Source organism: Lagopus leucura, unplaced genomic scaffold (genome assembly GCF_019238085.1).
Source record: "Lagopus leucura isolate 7727_CA_CO unplaced genomic scaffold, USGS_WTPT01 Super-Scaffold_100004, whole genome shotgun sequence".
Lineage (NCBI taxonomy): Eukaryota > Metazoa > Chordata > Aves > Galliformes > Phasianidae > Lagopus > Lagopus leucura.
In genome coordinates this window covers 11,049,218-11,071,795 of record NW_024962264.1, presented here as the reverse complement: position 1 = coordinate 11,071,795, position 22,578 = coordinate 11,049,218, and the positions used below count along the sequence as shown (strand labels likewise).

At 39.5% G+C, this 22,578-nt stretch overlaps 1 protein-coding gene across 6 annotated transcripts in view; it reads left to right on the top strand.

Moving 5' to 3' along the window:
* The window catches only part of ZNF827 (zinc finger protein 827), a 107,173-nt gene that overhangs the window by 33,120 nt on the left and 51,475 nt on the right, over positions 1–22,578 (top strand). For all 6 annotated transcript variants that reach the window (XM_042872026.1, XM_042872028.1, XM_042872025.1 and 3 more), the window contains exons 4-5: positions 9,995–10,475; positions 22,221–22,454. In XM_042872026.1, coding sequence (XP_042727960.1) covers positions 9,995–10,475; positions 22,221–22,454 — 715 coding nt within the window. The remainder of the gene's footprint in view (positions 1–9,994; positions 10,476–22,220; positions 22,455–22,578) is intronic.

Here is a 22,578-nt window from a genome sequence, read left to right as displayed (position 1 = left end):
ATTTAGTTACGGACCTGGAACCACCAGAAGCGGGGATATTAGCTGAGATGTGACACCATGCAAACACAGGGGTTCTGCTTTCAGGATGCACGCGAGTATCTGTCTGCCATTGCAATACCCTAAGTGAGTGTAGAAACTTGGCCTACAGCTGTTCAGTTTTAGTTTTATCCTTGCCATGGTTTTTAACTGCAGATACTCCAGAAATGAAGCATCCAAAATGATGAAAAACAGGTTATACTGTAATGTTTTGTTTTGAAGTGTTTCTACTAAACTTAAGGTATGTTTTTAATTCAGCCTACGTTTTAGGCTCCTAAAGAAACTTAACCAACATTTGTGTTGATATAGAGAATAGAAATGGAGAAGAAATTTAGAAGAACAAGTATTCAGCAGAAGTACTGTATGATGGCAAAGCACAAAGTACCTGATCTTTGCGTACGGTAGGGCATGCTTGGTGAAATAAAAATGGTACCTGGCCCATTGATCCACGGATAAAGAAGCTGAAGGGGAAAAAGTTTACTTTGTTAATACTGTTGAGCTATTATAATTGCAGTGAAATGTTTTATTACAGTTTGTATTTTGTTTGTTTTGGACAACAGGTCTCTCAGTGTATGGGGGGGGACTGGAGTGTCAGTTGAGCTTCTGTGTGCTGCAATTGCAAAATCTTGAGTTGGCTGGACAGGAGTCTCGCCTTGCTTGGACCTCAGTAACTGTTAAGTATTAGATCAGATGATTCAGTGATCATAATAGCAGATCATGCTGCATTTCAGGTCCTTGCTAGGTCTTGTAATCATCCTCTCGAAGTCTCAAAGTTAACATCTTACTTCTCCTAGTGTAAATCAGTGCGCAATTCCCAGGCATCCTTAGTGTATTATGCTGAACCTAATCAGTTCCAAGTAAGTTTGGTATTTGCAAGTCTTTTTTTTTTTTTTTTTTTTTTTTTTTTTAGGACTTAGTAGAAGACATGAAAGAATGACATCTAAGTATAGTAAGAGAAGTTTTTTGTTTTTAGTTGTTGACAGTCTGCACAGAGGCATGCATCGCCTGAAAATTTGCTCTTCTTTGGCAGAGGCCTGTTATTGTCCAGTGTTTTGCGCAAGATGTCTCTGTTTTTCCCTGCAGAAATTCTTAATCTCTGCATTTTGTACCTTTTTGGAATTATTATTATTTACAGGGCAAGGGCCTATCCCTTACTTTTCCATGTGGTGATTTCCGTGGAAGGTCATAGATCTGATTTCTTCCAGCATCCTGAACTTTTTCACTGTCTCTGTGTGCTATCAGGTTGGTGGCTCTCTGAACCCTTGCAGTCTTCTCTGCTCCCTGCCTAAGCTAAACCCCTTTATTAACTGAACCCATGTTGTCTTATAACAAACTCCTAATAAAAGCAAAGTAACGGTAGTATTTATTATTTGTTAGTATGGTGATTACTGCTTAATTTGAGCTCATTTTGAGTCTCTCTTAGATTTATTGTGTAAGTAAGATTCTAAGGCTCTTCAGTCAGTGCAGTCTAGTCATGCAGGTTGTGATGGACTCAGTAATCTTTGCTAGTAAAACTGCTTTATTTAAGATTAAGCTAATTGCTTTATAAAACTAATTGGCCAGTATTTGATCTTTTATTCTTGCTTGTAGTCTTATGAATGGATGCATAAAATCATGAGTACAGATATTTGCAAGATAATATTCTAGCTCAATTTCCAAGGGTTTCGTACACTTCTTCATTCACATAGTCCGTTCATAAAAACATTGTCTGCCAAGTCAGAGTTTCTGTGAAGTTGAAATATTTGCATAGTATAGATGAATGAAATGGAGACATGTTAGTCATTTGTTCAACAGCAGTGTCAGATATATTTTGAGTTCTCTTTGATAAAAAGTATAAATTGATACCAAGATTAAAAATAAAATAAAAAATCAGATTTCTTTTCTGATTATAAAAACGTGCTGCTTTTAAATCTCTATCTAAATAAATGTGAAGCTTTAGAACACACACAAACACACACATATATATATTTAAGCTAACGGTGTTCAAAACTGAGTGAATACACAACAGAAATAGTACAGCACAGCTGGAAGTTAGGATGTAGTATACTGGCAACTTCAGCTGGATAATTTGGTTCTTTTCATTGTCCCCAAATCCTCTGGGAGCTACCTGGTCTTATCTCCTTCCTGGCAGGAACCCCATGAAGTCAGAGCTGCCTCTAGCTCTCCACTCCTCTCTTTCTCCCCATGAATCAACAGCAGCTGCAGGTGAGACTGCAAAATTACGGTGCTAGGATGGTGTTTGTCATTATAACTCGATTTTTTACTCTACTGTGTTATTACAAGCTCAGTGTTGTTTTTTTTTTGTTTTTTTTTTGTTAATGTTCCTCTTTAATTTTAAGTTGATCCATTGTTCCATTGATCAGGATGACAGACAAAACCTGTTGAGATATTTTGTCCAGCTCCAGTCTTCCAAATCTGATAATACTGTCTTTATTTCCTCTCAGGCAGTGTAGCTCTGAGCTGGAGTACCTCCTCTTTTTTCTGTGTTCTTGTAGGCATTCTCCATTGAATCTGAAAGTTTACAGTTTAATTTCCGTTAGCGGTTTGTGTGTGTATTCATATGGGACTCCCATATTCTGTGTATGTTTAGGTTAAAGAATAATGTCTATAGAATATAAATAATGTGTTATTTTCCGGCAGTTATAACACACCAAACTCGTTGGCCAAGAATCTAATATTGCCAACATTTTTGATGTCTTGTCTCCTGCTGAAGAAAATCTTAAAAGAGAGAGAGTTGGACAGATTCCAGCCCTGACCATGCTCAGATCTACATGTGCTACCCACCGTGTTGATGAAAGCTTTCTTCCAGGCACTTTGCCTGGCCAGCTTGCAACTGAAGGCAAGGAAGTAAAATGCAAGAAGGGAAATGGAAGGAATGTTTCCATGCAATGAACAAGACAGACTGAGTGAATTGCCTTTTAAGGCATGTAGTTTTATCTATAATTGTTACATGGAATTTCAATTCCACAGTGATAGGCACCTTAGAAAAATCCTAAAATAGACACGGTACAGAATTTTATTAGTTTATTTTGGAGACAAATTATAGTGCTTGCATAACCACAAGTTTTGGCCCTTATTCCTAGAAATCTGAGAGTAGCATCTCAGGACTTGAGTCTGGTATCATAGTGTGGTTTCCTGGGGCCCAAAGGGTATCGAAAGTAAAAACAGAAAAAATGAATGGGCATATGAGAGAGGTGTCCTGCCCCGTCAGGCGGCAAATCTTCCTCTCCAGTTATCTAAATGCATGCTCAATTTGACTGTGTTATTTTCTTTCTGAGTGAAAAAAATCAAATGCTAGTTCTGAAGCTGCAGAAGTTAACAGAAAGGGGTGGTGTAGTTTAGCAAGGTGTTTTCAGGCCGTTCTGTTTTTACTGGTGCAGTAACACAAGCATCAGTCAGATTTTGGCCAATTGGTATCTTTGGATCATATACATCTCTTCCTCAGCAATTGGTGGAAGTTTAGCCTGTGAGATCATGCAGATACGTTCCAAGAAAGCAACAGGATATTAGCCTGAGTACTTGGAAAGGGGAACAAGGAAGAGGAGCATATGGCCAAAAATAATACCTATAAATGTTCCTTGTGCTGCTATATAGACATAATGCCGAAATGAGTGAGCCAGCTCTTCTAGCAGTGGAAAAGAAGTTTTGTTGTGAACATGTGCTGAAGCAGGATAGTGATAGAAAATGAAAAAATGGAAGATTGAACTTAGCAGAAAAGGCAAATGCAATGGCAAGTAGATTGTGAGGTGCTTGAAAACAGAATCTTCCTGCTTCTGTTTTTTGTGAAGGACATTGTGATGTAAGAATAATACTTCTGTCATATTCAGAGGATTATAATCAACCTGCTGATTAGGAGGGCTATTGATTACACAATAGCGGGAATGAGGAAAGACTCTGAAGAATGTAAACAGGTCCTTACTACTCTTCCCCTCCCCCCTTAGTGATTTGTTTTTCTCTTCATCTTTCTTAGCCAAGTTCAGAAGACTGAATGATCATTCATAGTCCATTTTGGTGAAAGACAGAACTGGTTACTTTAAAGCATCTTCACTGTATTGAGAAGGAGATTGGCTGTATTTTATGTGAGCGTTTTCTGTTTAGTTATGTTTAAGCTAACCTTAAAGATCCATGGGAGGCCCCTATGATTCCATTACCTCACCTCAGCTGAGGGGAGGCAATACAAACTTACACAGCTTTCCTGCAACGGAAGTCTGTGCCCCAAGACACAGATATATACCATAAGTTACTTAAAATACTTGCCTTTTAATCTTGGCACTTTGTGCTTATGGTGCAAGAGTAAGACATGAAATGCATTGCTGTCTTAAAATCTTAAAGATAAAATAATTTTATACGTGTTATATATGTATATTATTTATATATTTTCAATATGTAGTCCAGTCTTGTAGAAAGGCTTTTTTTTTTTTTCTTTTTTTTTTTTTTTTTGCAAAGCAAGGAAACAGTTTCAAAAAGAAAGTACTTTATAGTGTATGCATCCTCAGGTGAAGGATCATACCAAAACTAGTGTCTTATAAATACACTTTTGAAAAGCAATATTTTGAAAATGAAGGAGCTTATCAGAAATGAAATGGTAGCGTGCACTTGGAAGATGCAAAACACAGACCTTTCAACTGCACCCGAATGCAGTCTTAGGAGAATACATTTTGCTACAAGGTTTGAAAAAGAGCCAACGAACCAAGAACAAACATGAGAAAAATAGTGGGGAGACAAGTATGGTAAATGGACAGGTTGTAGTTGTTGCTGGCAGTAGTTGTTGTTTAAACAGATACCCCTCATGAAGGTGTTAGTTTGCATCAAACAAAGTAAGTGAGAGAAAGAAAACCTATAATAGGTAAAGAAAAAGCTGCTAACTAGATTCCTGAATGTAAGTCAGAGTGAATAGCCAGAAGCAAACATTCACTCCCCCTCACTCCACAACCTGATTTTCCTTTGAGATTACTGTTCTTGGAATAAGAGGAGGTATTTTTCTAAGTGTGAAAAAAAGACAAACAAACAGAAAGCAATAAAACCTCAAGTTCCACAAAAGAAAGATGAATGCCAAACCTTCCCTTCCTGTGCTTCGTAAGTAGAAGGGAGAATTTGTTCCCAAATATAAGGAAGGGGGCAAGTGAAGATCTACCTGATGGGTGCTATAAAATGGCAGGATTAGCCAATGTCACCGTTTCCCTCAGCCCTACTACCTTTGCCGGTAGGTGGGATCTCATCACTTGAACTGGTTGGTAAGTTGGCCAGGATGTTGCTTATAAGGGTGAAAACTTGATTTAACAAGCTGCTTGTGATACCAGAAATATTAGTATGTTGAGGAAAAAAATGTAACGGAACATATAATGATATGAATAACGTGATACGATAGGGACACGTGGCTTCTGTAAAAGAAAGTGATGTGTTCTTCCACTAAGATGTTTTGAGCACGTCAAGAAAATCATGGACTTGAGAATCAACTGAAATTTGTTTGCCCTTTACAAAAGCCTTTGGCAAAGCTTCTCATCAAGAAGCTGCCAAATAAATTAAGTAATGTGATGTATTGTGGCAAATTAGAAATTTAGCAAGAGATGGTAAAACAAAGGGTAGGAAGAAACTAGCAATGTTAATCATGACGAAAGGTTATCAGAGGAGTGTTCCATTACTAAGAGTAGAGTTGTGCGTATTTTAACAAATGCAATCTGCACAAAGTGATGGCTGTGGGGTAAGAGAATTGTAGATGATACAATCTTAAATACAATGAATCAAGATTAGAAAAGGCAAAACTTGAAAGGGAATAAAAAGAACTTGCTGGCAGACAAATGCAAAGGCAAATGAAGTTATTGTTGACAAATACAAGGCAGTGTGCCTTGGAAACAGCAGTCTTAAACTGATCACGCACCTAAGTGTCTTTAATATAGCAAACTGTAACTACTCAGAGAAGATATCTGGATATCACTGCAGCCAGTTCAGTGGAAACCTTTTCTTGGCATATGCAGCAGTGGTTAAAAAGTATGTTAGATATTCAAATATGCATAGAGTAGAACTGAAATAACACTGAAAATATTACGCTATTATAAACGTGTGGTGTGCTGCCACTTTTGATCTCACTTCTGGTGCATATTGTGTATCAAAAAGATACATTAGTAATAGAAGGTGTTTTAAAAGATGACAGTGAAAATGATTAGTGGGATGGCAAGAACTTTCTTCTCCCTTTGAAAAAGAAACTGAAAAGAATGGGACTAGCAGGTCTAAAAAGAGGGTGAGATCAAAATAATGCATATGGTAGAGAAGAGAAATAGAGCTGACTCTTTTTTGTCATTCTTAAAGTGTGAGACTGGGGAGGCAGCAAGAGAAATTAAAGAAACAAACAAAAAATTTTCTTTAAGTAACTTGTGCCCAAATTCCCAAACCATGTCTAAAGTTTGTAAGAACTGTGTAGGCCTGTTGAAGCTTACGTCAGTCACACACAACAAAAGCTGTAGAAATGCAAAATATTGTTTGAGACCAGGAAGACAGAAAGGTTAAAATAAAGATATACTTTGCACAGTCAAGGAGAATATCCACAATTAAATGGGGCAAACTCAGAAGGTAGAAACTGAGACTCGGGAGAAAACTTTTCAGCTGCCCTCGTCTCCTTTTGTCTGTGGTTCTTGCTGTCAGCATGGGACAGGAGCTGGCTGAGGATGCAGTGATTGTCCATGTTAGGGGTTATCCATCTCCCATTGCAGTAGCCCTGCCGCTACCAGCAGCAGCCTGGTTGAGTCTGAAGATGACATCTGGTGGCTTGCGTAGCATTAGCACAGTATAAGAGCCATTTGCCGGAGGGAGAAGGCAGCTTGTTGGGCTCTCTTGTGATTGTCTTTCTGTGGAGCTCCACAGGGTTTCTCGTTCATACTGCAACAAGTGGTTGCTGCCCCGACTCTTATAGCATAGGAGCGCTCCCCCCTGGACCCGCTCCAACAGCTCAGAAATCTTTGGTTTTGAATTCTGCCGTTCCTTGGCTACCAGCTATAAAGTACTTCGTTATAGGAGAAACTCATTGGTGACACTGCTGTTGTCTTTGGACAGGAGAGAAATCCAATTCAGATGAATCAGTCTCCCCATTCTCATTGATTCTCATAAGATATTGCAGGCTGTCATGCTGTGTGCCTGGGCAGAGAATGTGGCTTCCACACAGACTTTCCCACCAACTGCAGTGATGACAGCCCTATGAAGGCATCGTATTGATAGTTCTGATACAGGGCCTCCAGAAGAAGTGGTTAAATACGTAGGCAGGGAAATGCTGATTGGTGGGGATCCTGGAGACAAGCTCTGGCATACAAGATCTCAGTGGGTGTAAGAGAGAAAGTTGCCATGGTGAGAGTGCTTGCTACCATTAGAACCATCTTGGTGCTCTTCATGTGAAGGAAATTGCTTAAATTCTGCTGTGCTTACAGACCATCCAGTTTCCAGTAGCGTGGATGGTCAGTCTGGTTGGCGTTTCCATTGTAACCTATTAATGTTTTGAAATTACTGTGCTGCTGCTGTTCTGCAAGATTGTTGCTTTAAAAGCTAATGCTAATGTAAGACCGTTCTAATTTGTCGTTGTTGTTGTCAGGTGCAATTTTAAGCTTCCCAAATTACTTTGTCTGTAAATGTCGTGCTTATACAATACTGAGAACGTCTTTCTATAAAGTGGCAGACCAAAAGAAGTTCTCTCTAGCTGTTTGTTTTGCACCTTATCTCCAGAGCCCTTGAGGAACCACTGAATGCAAATTGGCACAGCACTAGTGAAATATGTTTTCATTGACTGCCAAGAAGACTAAAAGAATGAGGTCTCGCAACTTCACGTTTTTGGGGACCTGTGTTCAAGTCCACTGTGTGTAGAGAATGGTAGATGTCATCTTGTGATTGAATTCCTCTTACTATATAAAGAATGAATCTGGCCGAATCTTTTACTGTGGGAAACTTCTTCCAGTCAGAGTTATAACAAAGTTTTATTTGGAAAATGCTGCAGCTGCCCCCACAGCCTGCACCAGGACTCTCAGGATGTTGTGTGACTCTCAGCAGTGTGGGAAATCAGAAAGTGCTGAAAGCCTTAACTACAGCTAGGCCTTCCAGGCTCCCTCATGGAAAGCTGGGTTTTGACTGGAGCTGGAGCTCTCAGAGCTTTTAGACTTCCAGACTTAAGCAGCATGCTTTGATTCTCTGGCATGTCTGCCTCTGAGCCAAGCCCAGAGAATTTAGAAGAAGAGTGCCACCCAGCTAGATAGGGAATGATGTCTGATTTGCTAAGGGTTCATTGAACCCCTCCGTGTTTCAGGTGGAATATTTTGCATTCAACAAATGGCCACTTCTCAACAAAAATTGTCTTATTGAAATGTTTCCAGCCATCTCAAGTCACAAGTGAAAGTGAATGTGTGGAGCTCAGTCTGGTGCCAGTTTGTCCTGATAACGTGTCAGCAGTTGGTAAGGGACAAGTGTGTGTATTTGCCAGTCTTTCTGAAGGGAGTAGCATTGAGTGCTGATGTGAAGGTTTAAAATTTATTTATGAAGCTATGGAGAAAAAACTTTTCCATGCACTGGCCACTATTGTGCTGAGCTCAATTATTCTTTTCCTTTCATGAGTAATGTGCTGATGTGTATTGCACAATTATTTATACATAGTTCGTATTAATGAGTGTATTTGTTTAACTATGAAGGATGCTCCAAAAGTAATGCCTGCTTTTATTTCCTTGGAAACTACAACGTTGGAAAGAGCACAATAGCACTACTTGATACAGCAAATTCTCAGCTTCCAAAGACTATTTTTAACATAGTCACTACCATTAGGTGTGCATTGTCACCAGCAACAAACGAAGTCTGCATGCAAAAATCTGCACCAGCAAAGGTGACCCACTGTCAGCACTGCCACCACTGAAACACTCCACTCACCACCTCAGTGTGCTCACATGCACTGTTAGGTCTCCATAAACATTCAGCAAGCATCGCTGAATGTCAGTGGGTGCCATTTTTTTCTGCATGGAGGAATTCATTGACACACCTTTGTGTCATACGCACTTCCACACCAGATGCCATTTTGTCACACTGCCCTTGTGATGCCTTCTGTCACACAATAAAAAATTTGATGGAGTATTTTCAGGAAGCTTCTATCTCTACTGCTGTACCACCAATATCTGCTTCTGATGTCATGGGCCAATGTGATTAATAGGTGGCATTACTTTTGGAGCAGCCCTCATAGATAATGCATACACCATTGCAGATGGATGGATGGATAGAGTTCTCTTTACAAGGTGTCAGGATCAGGCCTGGGGATTCTGAGCACTGTGTAGTCACATTGGAGCATGCAGACTTTATGAGGCAGAGCCTGAGTCAAAATACAAGGACAATGGGATTAACTGATTTAATGAATTTATAGAGTTAGCTGACAGACACCATCTCTCCTGTTTGTATTTTATCAAAACAGAGCAGTTTATTTTCCAGTGGAATTAATTTCAAGTGGTTCAGTGGTGCCTTGGTATTGCCAGGTGTTAGGTTTTTTTACCCTAACGATAGACAAATTGATGGTGGATGTTGCCATGCAGAACGACAGTTTACTGGGTTCCTCCAAACAATTTTTATTTATAAGTTACACAGAATAATCATGCTTAGCAGAACATGTAATAAGTAGGCTCTTCTGGAGTTTCTTTGTTTAGTTTTGTTTTTAATGAATGAAGCTGCTAGTTACATTTTGAAAGTTTATTTACATACTGACAGGTCATCGGGATCTGTTTCACCCAAGGCAGACTTCCATCATTTCTATGATACAAAACCAGATGTTTCTACGTGTGTCCTACGGTTCTTAGTATCTGACCTCTTTCCAAGTGCTCAGAATGCAGAGTTCACTCATTAGCTAAATTTTCTTGTTTTAAAACAGTGAGGAGTATGGAGCTGAGATTTCTATAATGCTAGCAAACTACTCTGCTTAACACATGCTTTTATCTTTCACCTCTTGAACCAGGTTCATCAGCACCAAGACAGGGGTGAGACCTTTCAATGCCAGCTATGCCCTTTTACCTCCTCCCGCCACTTCAGCCTGAAACTCCATATGCGTTGCCATCAGCATTTCCTCAGGACAGAATCCAAAGTGAAGGAGGAAATACCAGAAACTGAGGTGAAGGGGTCACCACAGCTAAATAGTGACTCCTGCCCGGGACCACAGAGGGAAGGAGTTGGACCTGACCTTTTGGGATCAGCATCTGTATCTAAAACATCTGATGTGGCTGGGCAGGCTAGTGGAGGTATTCCACCTTTACTAGTGAAAGAAGAGCCCAAAGATGACAATGGCATCTCAGCTGCACCTTTTGCTCTTAGTACTGTTGACAGAGCCCCCAACAACACAAAGCTGAAAGACTCTGACTTTGTGGCCAGTACAGCATCAGCACTATTCAGCCAAGACATCTCTGTCAAGATGGCATCAGATTTTCTTATGAAGCTGTCAGGTAATTGAGCAGCAAGCAGCAGCAGCTGCTCCTTCCGTGGGCTAAGAAACCCTTTGCCTTGGGGTTGCTAAGTCATTGAATTTCAGGGAGCAAAGCATTGCAACTTCTTAACATATAATTTCTTGTTTTTTGGATAAAAAGAGAAGTGCATGATGGAGGGAAGAGGGGAAGAAGGTGGGAGAAGACAAAAAGAGAGGGATTTTGCTGTTTACAGAAACCTGGAAGTGGGAATGAAAACTTGTTTTCCAGGCTTCGATATTCACTGACAGTTGTCTCAGCGAATCTCATTTGGTGTGTTTTTCAGGTATGCTAACTACATGTAGGTTCTGGTTTAAAGTCACCGAGGGTCACAAGCACCAGCACATTAGAAAATTCAGCTCTTAATTTTTTCCTCTGCCTTTACCCGTCTGTTAAATAGGAACAATAAATGAATGGTGACCTTTCTTTCAGGGAGCATAAAATAACTAGTTGCTGTTGCGAAGTACGAATGTTACTGCGTTTCTTGATTACTAACATGAAAAAAAAAGGTAGTTCTAGAGATTCGTGAATAGTTTTTAATTTTTTTTGTTATTCTAATTGAAATCCATATCAAATGCAAAATGATTTTATTTTTTTTGTTTGTTTGTTTGTTTGTTATTTTTTTTCCACTGTCAGGTTATTGCTGTGAGAATGATATTTGTATGTGAGAGTACGAAGAGGCGAATGTGCTTAGGGAAAATCTGTTATACCTTATGTGCTTTCTTATTGATTTGACTGAACTCAGAATTGTGGACATGCTGTTGTTGGAGTGTTGTTGGAGGTGTTCTACATACTAAATGTTGTTGGTTTTGTCAGGTTTTTTTTGTTAATTGGCCTTTAATTTTCAAAGAGAAAGAAATCAGGAAAATGTCTGAAAACTGAAGAAACTTCTGTTTCACAAGGAGCTATCAGTCCATGTTGCAAGGTCTAGGCTTTGGAGATAGAAGATGCACTTTACAATAGAGAAGTGGTCACCTTTTTTCTTTAAATGGAATGTAAGTTGTATTCTAGTTAAAAAAAAAAAATCAGGTAAGCTAGGAAATTAACTCTGTCCTCATTGCCCTTTTAAGGTGACACGGCAGCATTTTGTTGTGGTAGAAAAGGTTGCTATCCTCATCTGTGCAGATCTCTGGGATAATAATGCTGTGAGGAATAGAATAGAGTGGAGAACCAGCAGAAATGAAGCTTGAGGCTTCATGGAGCCAGCACAGGAAGGAAAAAGACAAGACTGAAGACAGGCAGGAAGTACAATGGGTTAGCACGGTTTCTTTTGTGGGTTGGAAGAAGCCACATAAATGTTTCCTTAAAAAACAAAAACAAAAAAAATATGTTGCTATATTATTATGATAAACAAAAAAAATGAGCAAGGATGAGTCTGTATGTTTTTTTTTTAGTTGAGTTTCAAATTTGGACCCTAGGCAGTCCATTTCTGGTGTATGACGTATGGTCGTCCCATACGTCGTCCTTCTGATGCCTATTAAATTTGTGTTGTTTCACACTGAGTGACTCCACATCATCTGTGCTGAACTGTGGATAGCAGTGCTGGTGAGGGCTACATGTAGCAAGAGTGAGAGAAGAAAGCTGGAGAGGAGGGGAAAGCTTGAATGCTGAAAAAACATACAACATTTTGATGTGCTGTTTTTCATGTAGCCGTTGATCGGGAATTGTTTAGTGTTTGGCAGGCATTGGTGTTTTCAGTGTCTGATCTATTGGCATCAGCAAAAGGATATAAATGTACATTATTCATGCAAAAGACCTATGCCGCTATTTTATGGTGACTTACTAAAGGTCTTGAAACCTGACTTGTATGCACTGTTACCTAGCAACATGTTATAAAGTCACTGGGGGAGTGAGATGTATCTGTAATTTTGTATGTGTGCATATTTGGTTGAAAATGTTCTGCCAGTCACCAAGTTTACTACACAAGGAGAGCAATGTTAAAAGGAAAAGAATTTCTTTTCTCTTGAGATTTATATTGTTTCATACATTTAGCTCATGCTTTCCTCCACATAGTGCACATAAATTTAAGTGAAGTAAAAGTAATTCTCTTTTAGCAAGTTGGCTAAGTAATAGCTGCATTTTTTTTTTTTTTGAATCTGCCTGCTGTGCTGAACCAAGTGATTTCTTTATTATGACACACTCTTCTTAGGCCCATCAGAACTTCAATTATTGGCCTTACCTTCTCAACTATATAAATCTTCTGACATCACAAATTGTATATGCCAGTTGTAACAGCCAACACAGATTTGTCGAGACCCGTATTATGTCAAAACAATCTAATTTTCTTCTCTGACAGGCCTTGTGGCTAAGAAGTAAGGAGTAGAGAGATATCTAGGCTTTTAGAATTTGGCATTTATTCCTATTTAACATTGATGGTTTAAATGAACATCTATTTTTCCTTGCCTACGTTTATTGTCCTTCCTTCTTCTTGGTTAGTTTGAGTATGTGCATCTCTAGTTTCATGAGAAACCGTGGAAGCAGGTTGGTTTTCATTTCTGGGCAATTTCAGCCCCTTCTTTTTCAAGTGTCTCTCTTTGGATGTGTTCTTGCCTCCCTTCAGAGCCAGGAGTCGTGTTTTCCAGTGCTATCTCGGAGCAGAAATTTAACAGGCGTACCTGAGGTGGAAGATGGTACAAAATTGGTGTTTCTTAACTATTATTAATTTTAAAATTAAATCTTTGTAGGCATGTATATCATCATGACTCTTAGTATTATTTCTAATTGTGCAGTACTTTTCTAGTCTAAGAAGCTGCTATCAGGTGACTGGAATACAGTATGCTGAGAGCAGGTTGCAGTCAGAAGCAAGGGTTGCTGACAGAAGAGATCTGGAGGAAATGGGCAGCTGTTCAACAGACAATTGGAAGAATGCTACATCAAGAATGACTAGCTAGTCTTTTAGGAAAGAACGAGGCGCTAATAACATCACACTGTTGCTCAAATGTTGATCATTTGACTGGGATGTATAAGGAGTAGAATGGCCCCGGAGAAAGGGCTGCTCTTCTCAGTCTTGCTAAAGAGCATGGATGGTTACAAGGGCTTCAGAGGAGAGCAGCAGAATTGACTGGCAGTTTGGAGAACCTGTCCAGAGAGGATGGATGAACGGGAGTGAGGTTGTGAAGCCAGTCAAGAAAGCTAAGGAGAGTCATTAGTAAGCAGATAGTGCCTTAAAAAATTTATTGAAGGGGATAAAGAGGAATGGTCTGTTGGCAATTCATGATGACTGGGATAAACTTCCAACTGTTCAGAGAGATTGCAGCATCTTCACTACTGGGAGTTTTTAAAAGATGGTGAGATAACTTGTAGTTGGATGTGATTGGTCAGGTATTAGGCAGTAGTGAATTAGACATTGTGAGAAATGGCTACAAGAAATGCAAGCTGAACAAGTAGCGAGCTGCAGAGGGGCGAAGGGAGGGAAAAACGTACAGATGTTCAAAGTTGGATCTGATTTTGAGATGGCCATAAAAGGACTGTGCTCAAAATGGCTTCTGAAATTTTGATTTAAAAACACTTATGCGATCTTTAGAATCAGAGAGGCAGAGAAATACCAGAATAAGTGATCTGAGATCTTTTTGCCTTGTTTTTCTAAGTTTATGCCATTACGAGTCACAAAAGTTGAGAGATGTGTGTTACCTGAAATGAGGCGTAACACAAATCACAGAGTGTAAAACTAAAAATAAGAACAATCATAGAAATCTTTACCAGATTATTCTTTAGGTTCTACTTTTAGGTAAGAGACACTTTCACATTCACCAGCAATTAAAAAGGATTCTCTGCAATTTTGACTTTGAAAGCGTTATTGCTTAGAAAGAGAATTAGCTGATTACTCTTAACATAAAACCTTATACTAGAAGAATATCTAAGCATGGGCATATCATTGTGTTTAAACCTCCCCCTCTTATTTCAGTGGGATTACCTCTATGCTTTAAGATGGCCATTGCTCTTTCAGTGCTTTCCCGGAATGTTTTGCTCCCCCAGTCCACAAATTCTTTGTAACCACATTCATGTCTTAATTTGCAGAGCATTTGCTTTTCCTCTTTTAAAAGTTTCAGTGATAGACTTTATACAGCACATCTCTTTAAATTCTGATGACCTTCCACCCACTTTTAAGGCTTGTTTTCTTTTTAAATAAAAAATAGCTTTCACAGTGATCCAAATTACCATGCCCACTGAACTCTAGTGAAGCTATTACAGTGCCTGTGTTATGTGCAGCAGTTTCTTTTCATAACATTCGAAAATAAATGGAACCCATCAAAATGAATGTGATTCTTGCACTATTGATCTCAAAGGAATTCTGTGTGGAAACAGTAATTGTAGGGCATACTTCATTCTCAGCCTCTCTCCCCAACTTCTCTGTGTTCAGCAAGTGCATTACTGTGGAAAGCACATCTCTTCATCTTCTGACGTTGTGTGTCATCACTTGTGCCCCGCTTCTACCATTCATTTTATGTTCCCCAAGTTACTTGCAAGGAAAAACTTTAATATACAAAGGCTGAAGGAGAGATAGCAAGCACGTTGCATTTGGGACTGTCTACATTAAGCAGTGAGAAACTGTGGTTTCTCCCAGGTTAAGTAATGTCTGATGTCACTGTTGTGTGACAAGTCAAATCTTTATTTTGGAAAGTAATGCCACCGTGGGATTTTGGTGACTGTCCAAAACACTTAGGTACTGCATTCATGTTTTCTTAGCTGATTCCTTTAATGGCGCAACAAGATTGTAAATCATCAGCTGCATAGAAAATATTAGCAGATAAACAAAGTAATCAGTTTATCCATTGTGTTTGCCTCTTGAAAAATACTGCATTCCTTAAAGGTAACACAAGTAACTTGAGATGTTGCAGCGCTTGTCATTGACTGAGCTGGCTGGCTTGAAGACTGTTGTCATAACTGATGTATTTGTGTAGCAGGTTCCAAAAAGAGGGCCGTGCTGCCTATTTTTGGATTCGTAGTTTATGCCAGAATGTAAAATCTCAATTAGATTATGTAAGCAAACAGGACTGGCAATTATTCAGCCATATCCTTACTTTAAGAATACTGCAAATTCCGTAGTGTTGTTATTAGAGCAAATACCCCTGATGTCATCAAGATCTCCTTCCAGAGCCTCTCTCCACTTTCATACATTTCTATATGGACCTTTAATTTAACATAAAACTGAAAAAGGACAATAGTACAACTAATTAAAACCTGGGCAAATAAAAGTTTGTACTAATCTTTGCCACTTATACATGGCCATCATTGCTTTTCAGCAACTGCTAGTCTTCATACCACTAAATTCTTGGATGTCTTAAAGTCATATGCGCCTTACATCACGTATTGCAGAGGTTCTTAGAGTTGAGTAAGATAACGTGTTGTAGACTGTAATTCAGTTGTTTAAAATACAACATAACGAATTGCTTTTTTTTTTTTGTGTGTGTGTGTGTGTGTGTGTGTGTGTGTGTATTTGGCCCACTAGAACTTAAAAGACGACCTCAGTGTGACTCTGGACTGGACCAGTTCTGTGCTTACAATTTTGTTTTAATATCTGCACAAACTTCTATATTCAGGGACAGTTAGACTGATGGGTCCTTTGCTTTCTGATTACACCATTACTCTGGGTTGAAGTCTTAGCTCATGAGCATTCCTGTGAGAGCTATCTAAAATGGGAATTGAAGATATTAGTTCAGTCATCTCTGATTATTTGTTTCATCTGTTTGTTGGTTGGTTTTTTTTTTTTTAATTATCTTAAATATAAGAGCCGTTCTGGTGGCATTTCTCTTTTTCTCTGTTTCTATTCCTTTGTAGAGAGAAGAAATTTCCATAGTGCAAACATTTATTTCCTATCAGCAACAAATTTGCTGTTATTTAGATGTTTATCCAGACAGGAGAACATGGTCTTAGATATTGCAGTCTTGTTAGCAGGTGGGTCTTTGACTGCATACCATAGATCTTGGAGCACGGGGGTATGGTGCTATGACAATTTGTTGAATTCCTCCATTCCACTTAGACTAGAATGTTGTAGTATTCTGAGGTGACAGCAGCAGGACTGGTCATTCCCCAGTTGCTGGGTCTCATTTTGTTTAACTGTAGTTCCTTAAATGCAAAACAGCTGTGGAGAAGATCTGGATAACAAGCTGACCTTTTCTGAGCCTCTGCTTACACAATTTCAATATATTCGAGCAGGATAATTTGGAAGACCTCATATTTTAAGTGGTCTCTAGGAACCCTGAATTGGCAAATTTTGATGTCGTCGTACTTCTCGTGATCATCTATTCTCTTATTCCATTGCTTTGATTAAAAAAAAAAAGTAATGCTGAATGTCCTTGAGCTTCCCATTCTCTTCCTTGGAGTCCAGTATGTTAGTTATTTGGTTGAAGGCAGAGCAGAGGGCATTGCAAATGGCATTTAATTCAGTTAGCTTTCCTGTGAGGGGTAAGTACAATGAGGTACTCTCTTGGACAGATCAGCACTCTGGGCAGAAAGCACCAAAAGGAAATGAGACCAACTAGATAGCCCTGCTGTAAGAGTAGTATTTCTCCTTGTAGATGGCCTCTATGTGTAGTATGTTGAACATAATTTATCAGCCCATTAGATTTTAGTCTGGAGAGACTCCAGCAGATTCCATTTGCATAGATTTTTGTTTTTTTTGCAAAGCAATTTGCTCACCAGTGGCTTCTTCTGCAGCATTTGTACCCCTCACTCAGTTCTTGAGCGTCCTCAAACAGAAGCCATGATCTCCATGCAGAATGCCCATACCTAACTGCACATGTCCAATATTAGAGTGAAAACAGAAGAAGACTCAAGTCATAACCTTCATTGACTACAGCTGCCTTAAGGAGGATTGATGCCCAGCATCAAGGAAATGTGTCTTTTGAATATCGTGGAACCGATGCAATGAAGGCCCTTGGCTCAGAGTGTCATTCAGATGCTCTAGCTGCACTGGGGCACAGATAAAATTCTGTTCTTTCTTCAGGTAGCTGTGCTGTGATTCTCTTTATGGCAGGTCTGACTATAATTGAAAAAGTTCAGTGTGAAGCGTGTTTTGGAAGGGGTCCTCACTTTCCCCCTTTTTCTTCAGCCATGAAGTCCTGCTCTCTCTCACCTTTGTATGAGGGAGTCGCTGTGATGGTGCAGCAGTGTACTGTGGCATTAGAGATCTTCAGCAGAGCTTTTGACTCAGGCTGTCATGGCCTTCTCTTCTGTTCTACTGTTTTGTTGTTGAATAATATTTTTTCTTCTTCTTTTTCTTTGCTCAAATGGAAAGGTGAACAACTCCTTGCTGTTTGTAACTTGCAAATGAAGCAATCGGCCCATTTTTTCCTTTTTCAATTAAAAATGTTGTTAGTGTGCAGAAATTCTCAGTGAGTGGACTGGTGCAGTTAGCAGCTTTTATCAGTCTTTCAGATTAGTGGCAGATGCCCACGGCTTTTCTCGTGGCATTTGGCAGTTGGAGACAAGTGTTAAAACTTTAATTTTCTGCTTTGTCAAACGGATCAAATGATCCCAATTTCCAGGCAGATAAAAAATGTCAACTTGGAATCTCCTTTGATCTGTTCTATTTTTGGGTATGGAATGAAATGGAGTGAATGGGGAATTAGCTACCCTTCTTGAGAGTCTGCTGCCTACTGGCTGGGTTTTCTGCGTTGTTCATCCCTCTCGCTGTGTATTTCTAAATTAAATTACTGCTTCAGTCTGCAGGCATTGCATCCTTCAGTCTGTTCTCATTGCAATTCAGGATGAATGTAACTTACCAACAAATTAAGTATATGTATGTGTATCTATTTTTGTATGCAGATAGATGATGTTATTCCTTCTGGGGAATAATAATTTTGTAGTTCAAAGATGCTTTAATAGAATTCAACATCATCTCTTTAATCCTTGTCTAGTTCCAATTTTTTAAAAGATGTTTCATTCAGAAGGCTGTTCTTTTTGACTGTTTGTTTGTTTTCTACATTGGTCTCAGCCAATTTATTTCCCTTATTTGCAATGATTTTTATTTATTTGTTTATTTATTTATTACATTTGTTTACTGTTCTCCCCAGTATAACCAGTGGATGTATCATTGTTGCTCTTACCCATTTTTTAGGAACTCTGTACGTAACTGTTGGATCCAAGGTAGGGTAGAAGCAAGGGCGGTTGATGTGCTTTGTTGTGGCTTGGTTTTGCTTTTGTCTCTAGTACTGTATGACTCTGATAGGCTGGACAGCCTCCCCTCCTTTTTATTTGTCTATTCAAGTTTCATTTACATTGGAATATACTTTAACATGTATCAAGAAAAAGGTCCCATGATTTGATGCAACGGTTTTGAAACTGATGTAGTAGTTGTCTGGTTTTATTTGATTTTGTTTTCCTGGGAAAGAAAAGTGAGGTTGAAAAACCTGGTATTTTTTGTTGTTTTGTTTTGTCTTGTGATTTGTGTACAGTTTAGATGTTTGAGTTTTTTGGAAGTATGGTCAGTTAAGGGAACGTGCTGTCAGTTAACAGAACAAATAAAAATCGACCTCTTTCTTAGCTTATTAGTTCTGTCTTTGGTCCAAAGCAAAGTAGCACGGGCAGAACCAGCTACATAGATAAAAGCATTGCTCTTGGGTTTCTTTTTTTCCTCAGGTAGCATTGCCAAATAATCATCATTAAAACTCCTCTGGATTGTAGACCTTGACTGCATTTTATATTTCTCCTAGGTGAAGTCTGGTAGATGTACTGTGACAAAAGGAACGCACAGATCTCGTGAAGAGCTCGTTTAGACTACGAATTCTGTGCTGTCAGATCTGTTCTCAGTGTAGCTTTAGCACTGATATCCTGCACGGTGGTTCAAAGATGTTAGGGAACAATGGCTTGTGGCATTGTATGCTGTCAGAGGAGAGCTGATGTAGGTTAGGGAGATAAGGAATGCAAGAGATGGGAAAGGAAGGAAACTTGGTACCTTTCCAAAATGAGTTTGCATATGTCCCTGTCGCAAAACTGCTTAGGCTCTATAATGACCTACCTTGACTTGTTGGTTTTCTGAGCTCTCAGTATTTGACTTCATCCTATTAGAGTTTGAGGATAGCCCTGGGATGAAGGAAATGGAGGTATCACTTGGCATCTGCTTGGGTTCAGACTGCCATTGAGTTTTGGCTCAGTGCTAAGAGTATTTAATAAATGCTCATTTCCCTCAGGCGTGCCCACTTTTTTTCTTGTGCTATCCTCTGTCTGGTGGTGGGGATTACTTGAAGGCCTTTGTCACTGCAAACTAGGGCCTGACCAAAAAAAGTTCCTAGCTTAAGTCTGTGCTATTACATAAGTATAGTTACAGTGGTTCTACTTGCGTGTAGATGTTTTACATTAAACTTTACATGGCTTTTGGTGGACCTTGGTGGATGGATGCAAACTTACTCTGATCTATGTACGTATGTATGTATGTTCTGTATCACCTCTGTATTCTAAATAGGAAAATTGTCTGCTGCCCGGATCTCTAGTGCTTCCTCTGCCTAATTCATTTCATGGGCAGAAACGTAGCAGTCTGCACTGGTTAAGGATTGTTCTTGGTGTGTATGCTTTATTTCCTCACTCAGAGTCACGCTTCCTTCATTTTCTGCTGCAATTTAAATTAATGCCTTCTTTTGAACACATTCATTTCAAGATTTTTCTCCAGACTCTCTGGAAGTTTAGGAAGAATGCTCTGTAACAGTTGCACTCTGCTCCTGGTGGAGGCATTTTTCATACTTGCAGCAGTTGGAGTGGCTTATTTTAAAGAGGAGAGCCTGCAGAAAGCAGTGCAGCAGAAAAGGGTTGGTTTTGGTTTTTCTTCGGTGAAAATTCATCACCTCAGGTCAACCTCTGGAACAGACGGAGCTAAAAAGACCATGTAGAAAGCAGACTTTTGTTTTGTAAGTACCTTGATAAAGGTAAGATTGGTTTGAGAGCCGTAATCTATATTTTGGTGAATTAAAACATGCTTTCATGTTCTATATTTCTGCTTTTTTGTTTTGGTTTGGTTTGGTTTCAAATGGAAAAAGTAATTCCTACTATTGGTAAAACTGCTTATTGTTCATACTGAAAACCACATGTATGAACCCGTTTCGCTTCTGAAACAGCGAATAGTGGCAGTGCGTGTGTGCAGGTTGCATGTGTGCTTGCAGCGTGTACCGCTTCAATCTGGATGGTGAGCAATTTAAATGGGCTGCAGGAATTCAGATACTTCAGGTTTCAGATCTTGTAGGAGTCAGATTTTGGGGGAACTGCTGGGAAGTAGAGCATCTTAGGAAATGAGCCAGGAAAGTGAGAAGCCAGAGAGTGATAGGAAAGAGTGAAGTGGAAGAGGAAGTAAATCAAGGGCTTAAACCAGTGACCTTTGCCAGAATATGAGTTGGTATGACCTGTCACTGCCCTGCGCCTTCTGTTGGGTGTTGCTGTCCCCATAGCATGCCATTTGCTCAGCTTTTACTGTCCATGTCACGGGTTTGTAAAACAGCTTCCTGCAGCAGGTAATATACGTTGACTTATAATACCTGCTGTGTCTAGTGAGAAGTGCTGTGGGATGCTTCCTTCCTGTGTGGTCTGAGTAAGGTTTGATAGGAGTCATGAAGGTAGACAGTGTAATATCGAGTGGAAGGAGGAAAATACATGTGAGAGAAGAGGAAGATAGCGAGGTGGATGGTGAGAGAGCTTAGAGAACGAAAAGGGGATGATGTTCTGCCTTGAGTGTTGGTGGAGATGAAAGTTCAGGGAGTGAGAAAGATGTAAGCTCATCAGTTCAGAGCACTGAAGGAGTCACCTGCCCTGTGTTTCTGGGAATTTAAAGTGAAATTTTGTCCACAAAAAAGCCACTAACAACTGACAGCAGAGGAAGTGTCTCTTCACGGTCAGAAATAAATTAAAAACCGGTGAAAGGTAATGCAACTTGTTTATCCTCCTGTTAGTCATACAGTCAGCTGATGAATTTTTTTGCGTGGTTCTGGCAGCATTGTCTAAGAGAGGTGTTCTTGGTTTTATCCCTTTGGCCAAGGGTAGTTCAAAGGATCCATCATTATGTAGGGGTATCTGAAAGATTGCTCGAGAACAGCAGAGTTGGATGTGCAGATTTTAAAAACCCCCAGGATTTGTGTATTCTTTTCTGAGAAGCTACTTACATGGAGTATTTGAAAAGGCTGTTTTAAACTTGCTTTCTTTCTTTTTTTTAATGGATGTAAAACTTGAAACAGTCCTCTGATAGCATCTACCAGTGCAGAGTTGTCTAAGAAATACCCCTCTGCTCTTAACTAAGATACCAACTTTTAGGATCTGTGATTTTGTAGTTGTTTTTCTCTGTATACTCCTCTTAGTTTTCTAATTTTTCTACTTTAATCTCTTGTCTCTTTTTCGCACGCTTAAGATCTCAGTATTTAGTACCCATGGGCTTTGCCAAATTTGCCCTTAAGTGTGCTGGTATTTGAACTTCCATCCGGCCTATAGAAGACGTACAAACCGATGGGATGTGTGGGATGCTATTTGCTGGAGTAGGGGTGAAAGAAAGACAAGTTGAATGTTTTCTTGAACTCTGGTAACATGCAGTTTTTGTGTTTCAAAACTTTCCCTTGGTACAAAAGATGCAGGTGTTTCCTCTTGAAATGAAGCATCTTTGAATGCTGTTTAACATTCTTGCTTCCAGTACCTGCACTAGCATTTTTTAGGTTTTGGTTTCTTCCAGCTACTAGTTTTCTTCCTGCTACTAGTTGTTCTATGATAATGTATTAGACACCTTGTTAAGTCGAGCTTGTTTCCTTCTTCTGACAGCTGCAAATCAAAAAGAGCCCTTGACTCCAAAGTTCAAAGTGAAAGACGAGCCTAAGGATGAAGAAGCTGCAAGTTCAACCTTGTCTCAGTCCAGCTATGTGTTCAGCCAGGAATCTGAAGCCTCAGCTCCCAGTGCGCCTAAGGAGAAACTCAAGCCACAGGAAGCACAGGCAAATATGATGAGGCAGGACATATCAGTCAAGGCAGCGTCTGAGCTCCTCATGAAGCTCTCAGGTGGGTATTTAATAATATTCAACTTCTTGATATTTCTTTAAAGTATGCTGACTGGCCTACTGCACAGAAGAAGTGGTAAGCTTCAGTAGCAAGGGAAGGAACAAATGAAAATATCCGTCTACAC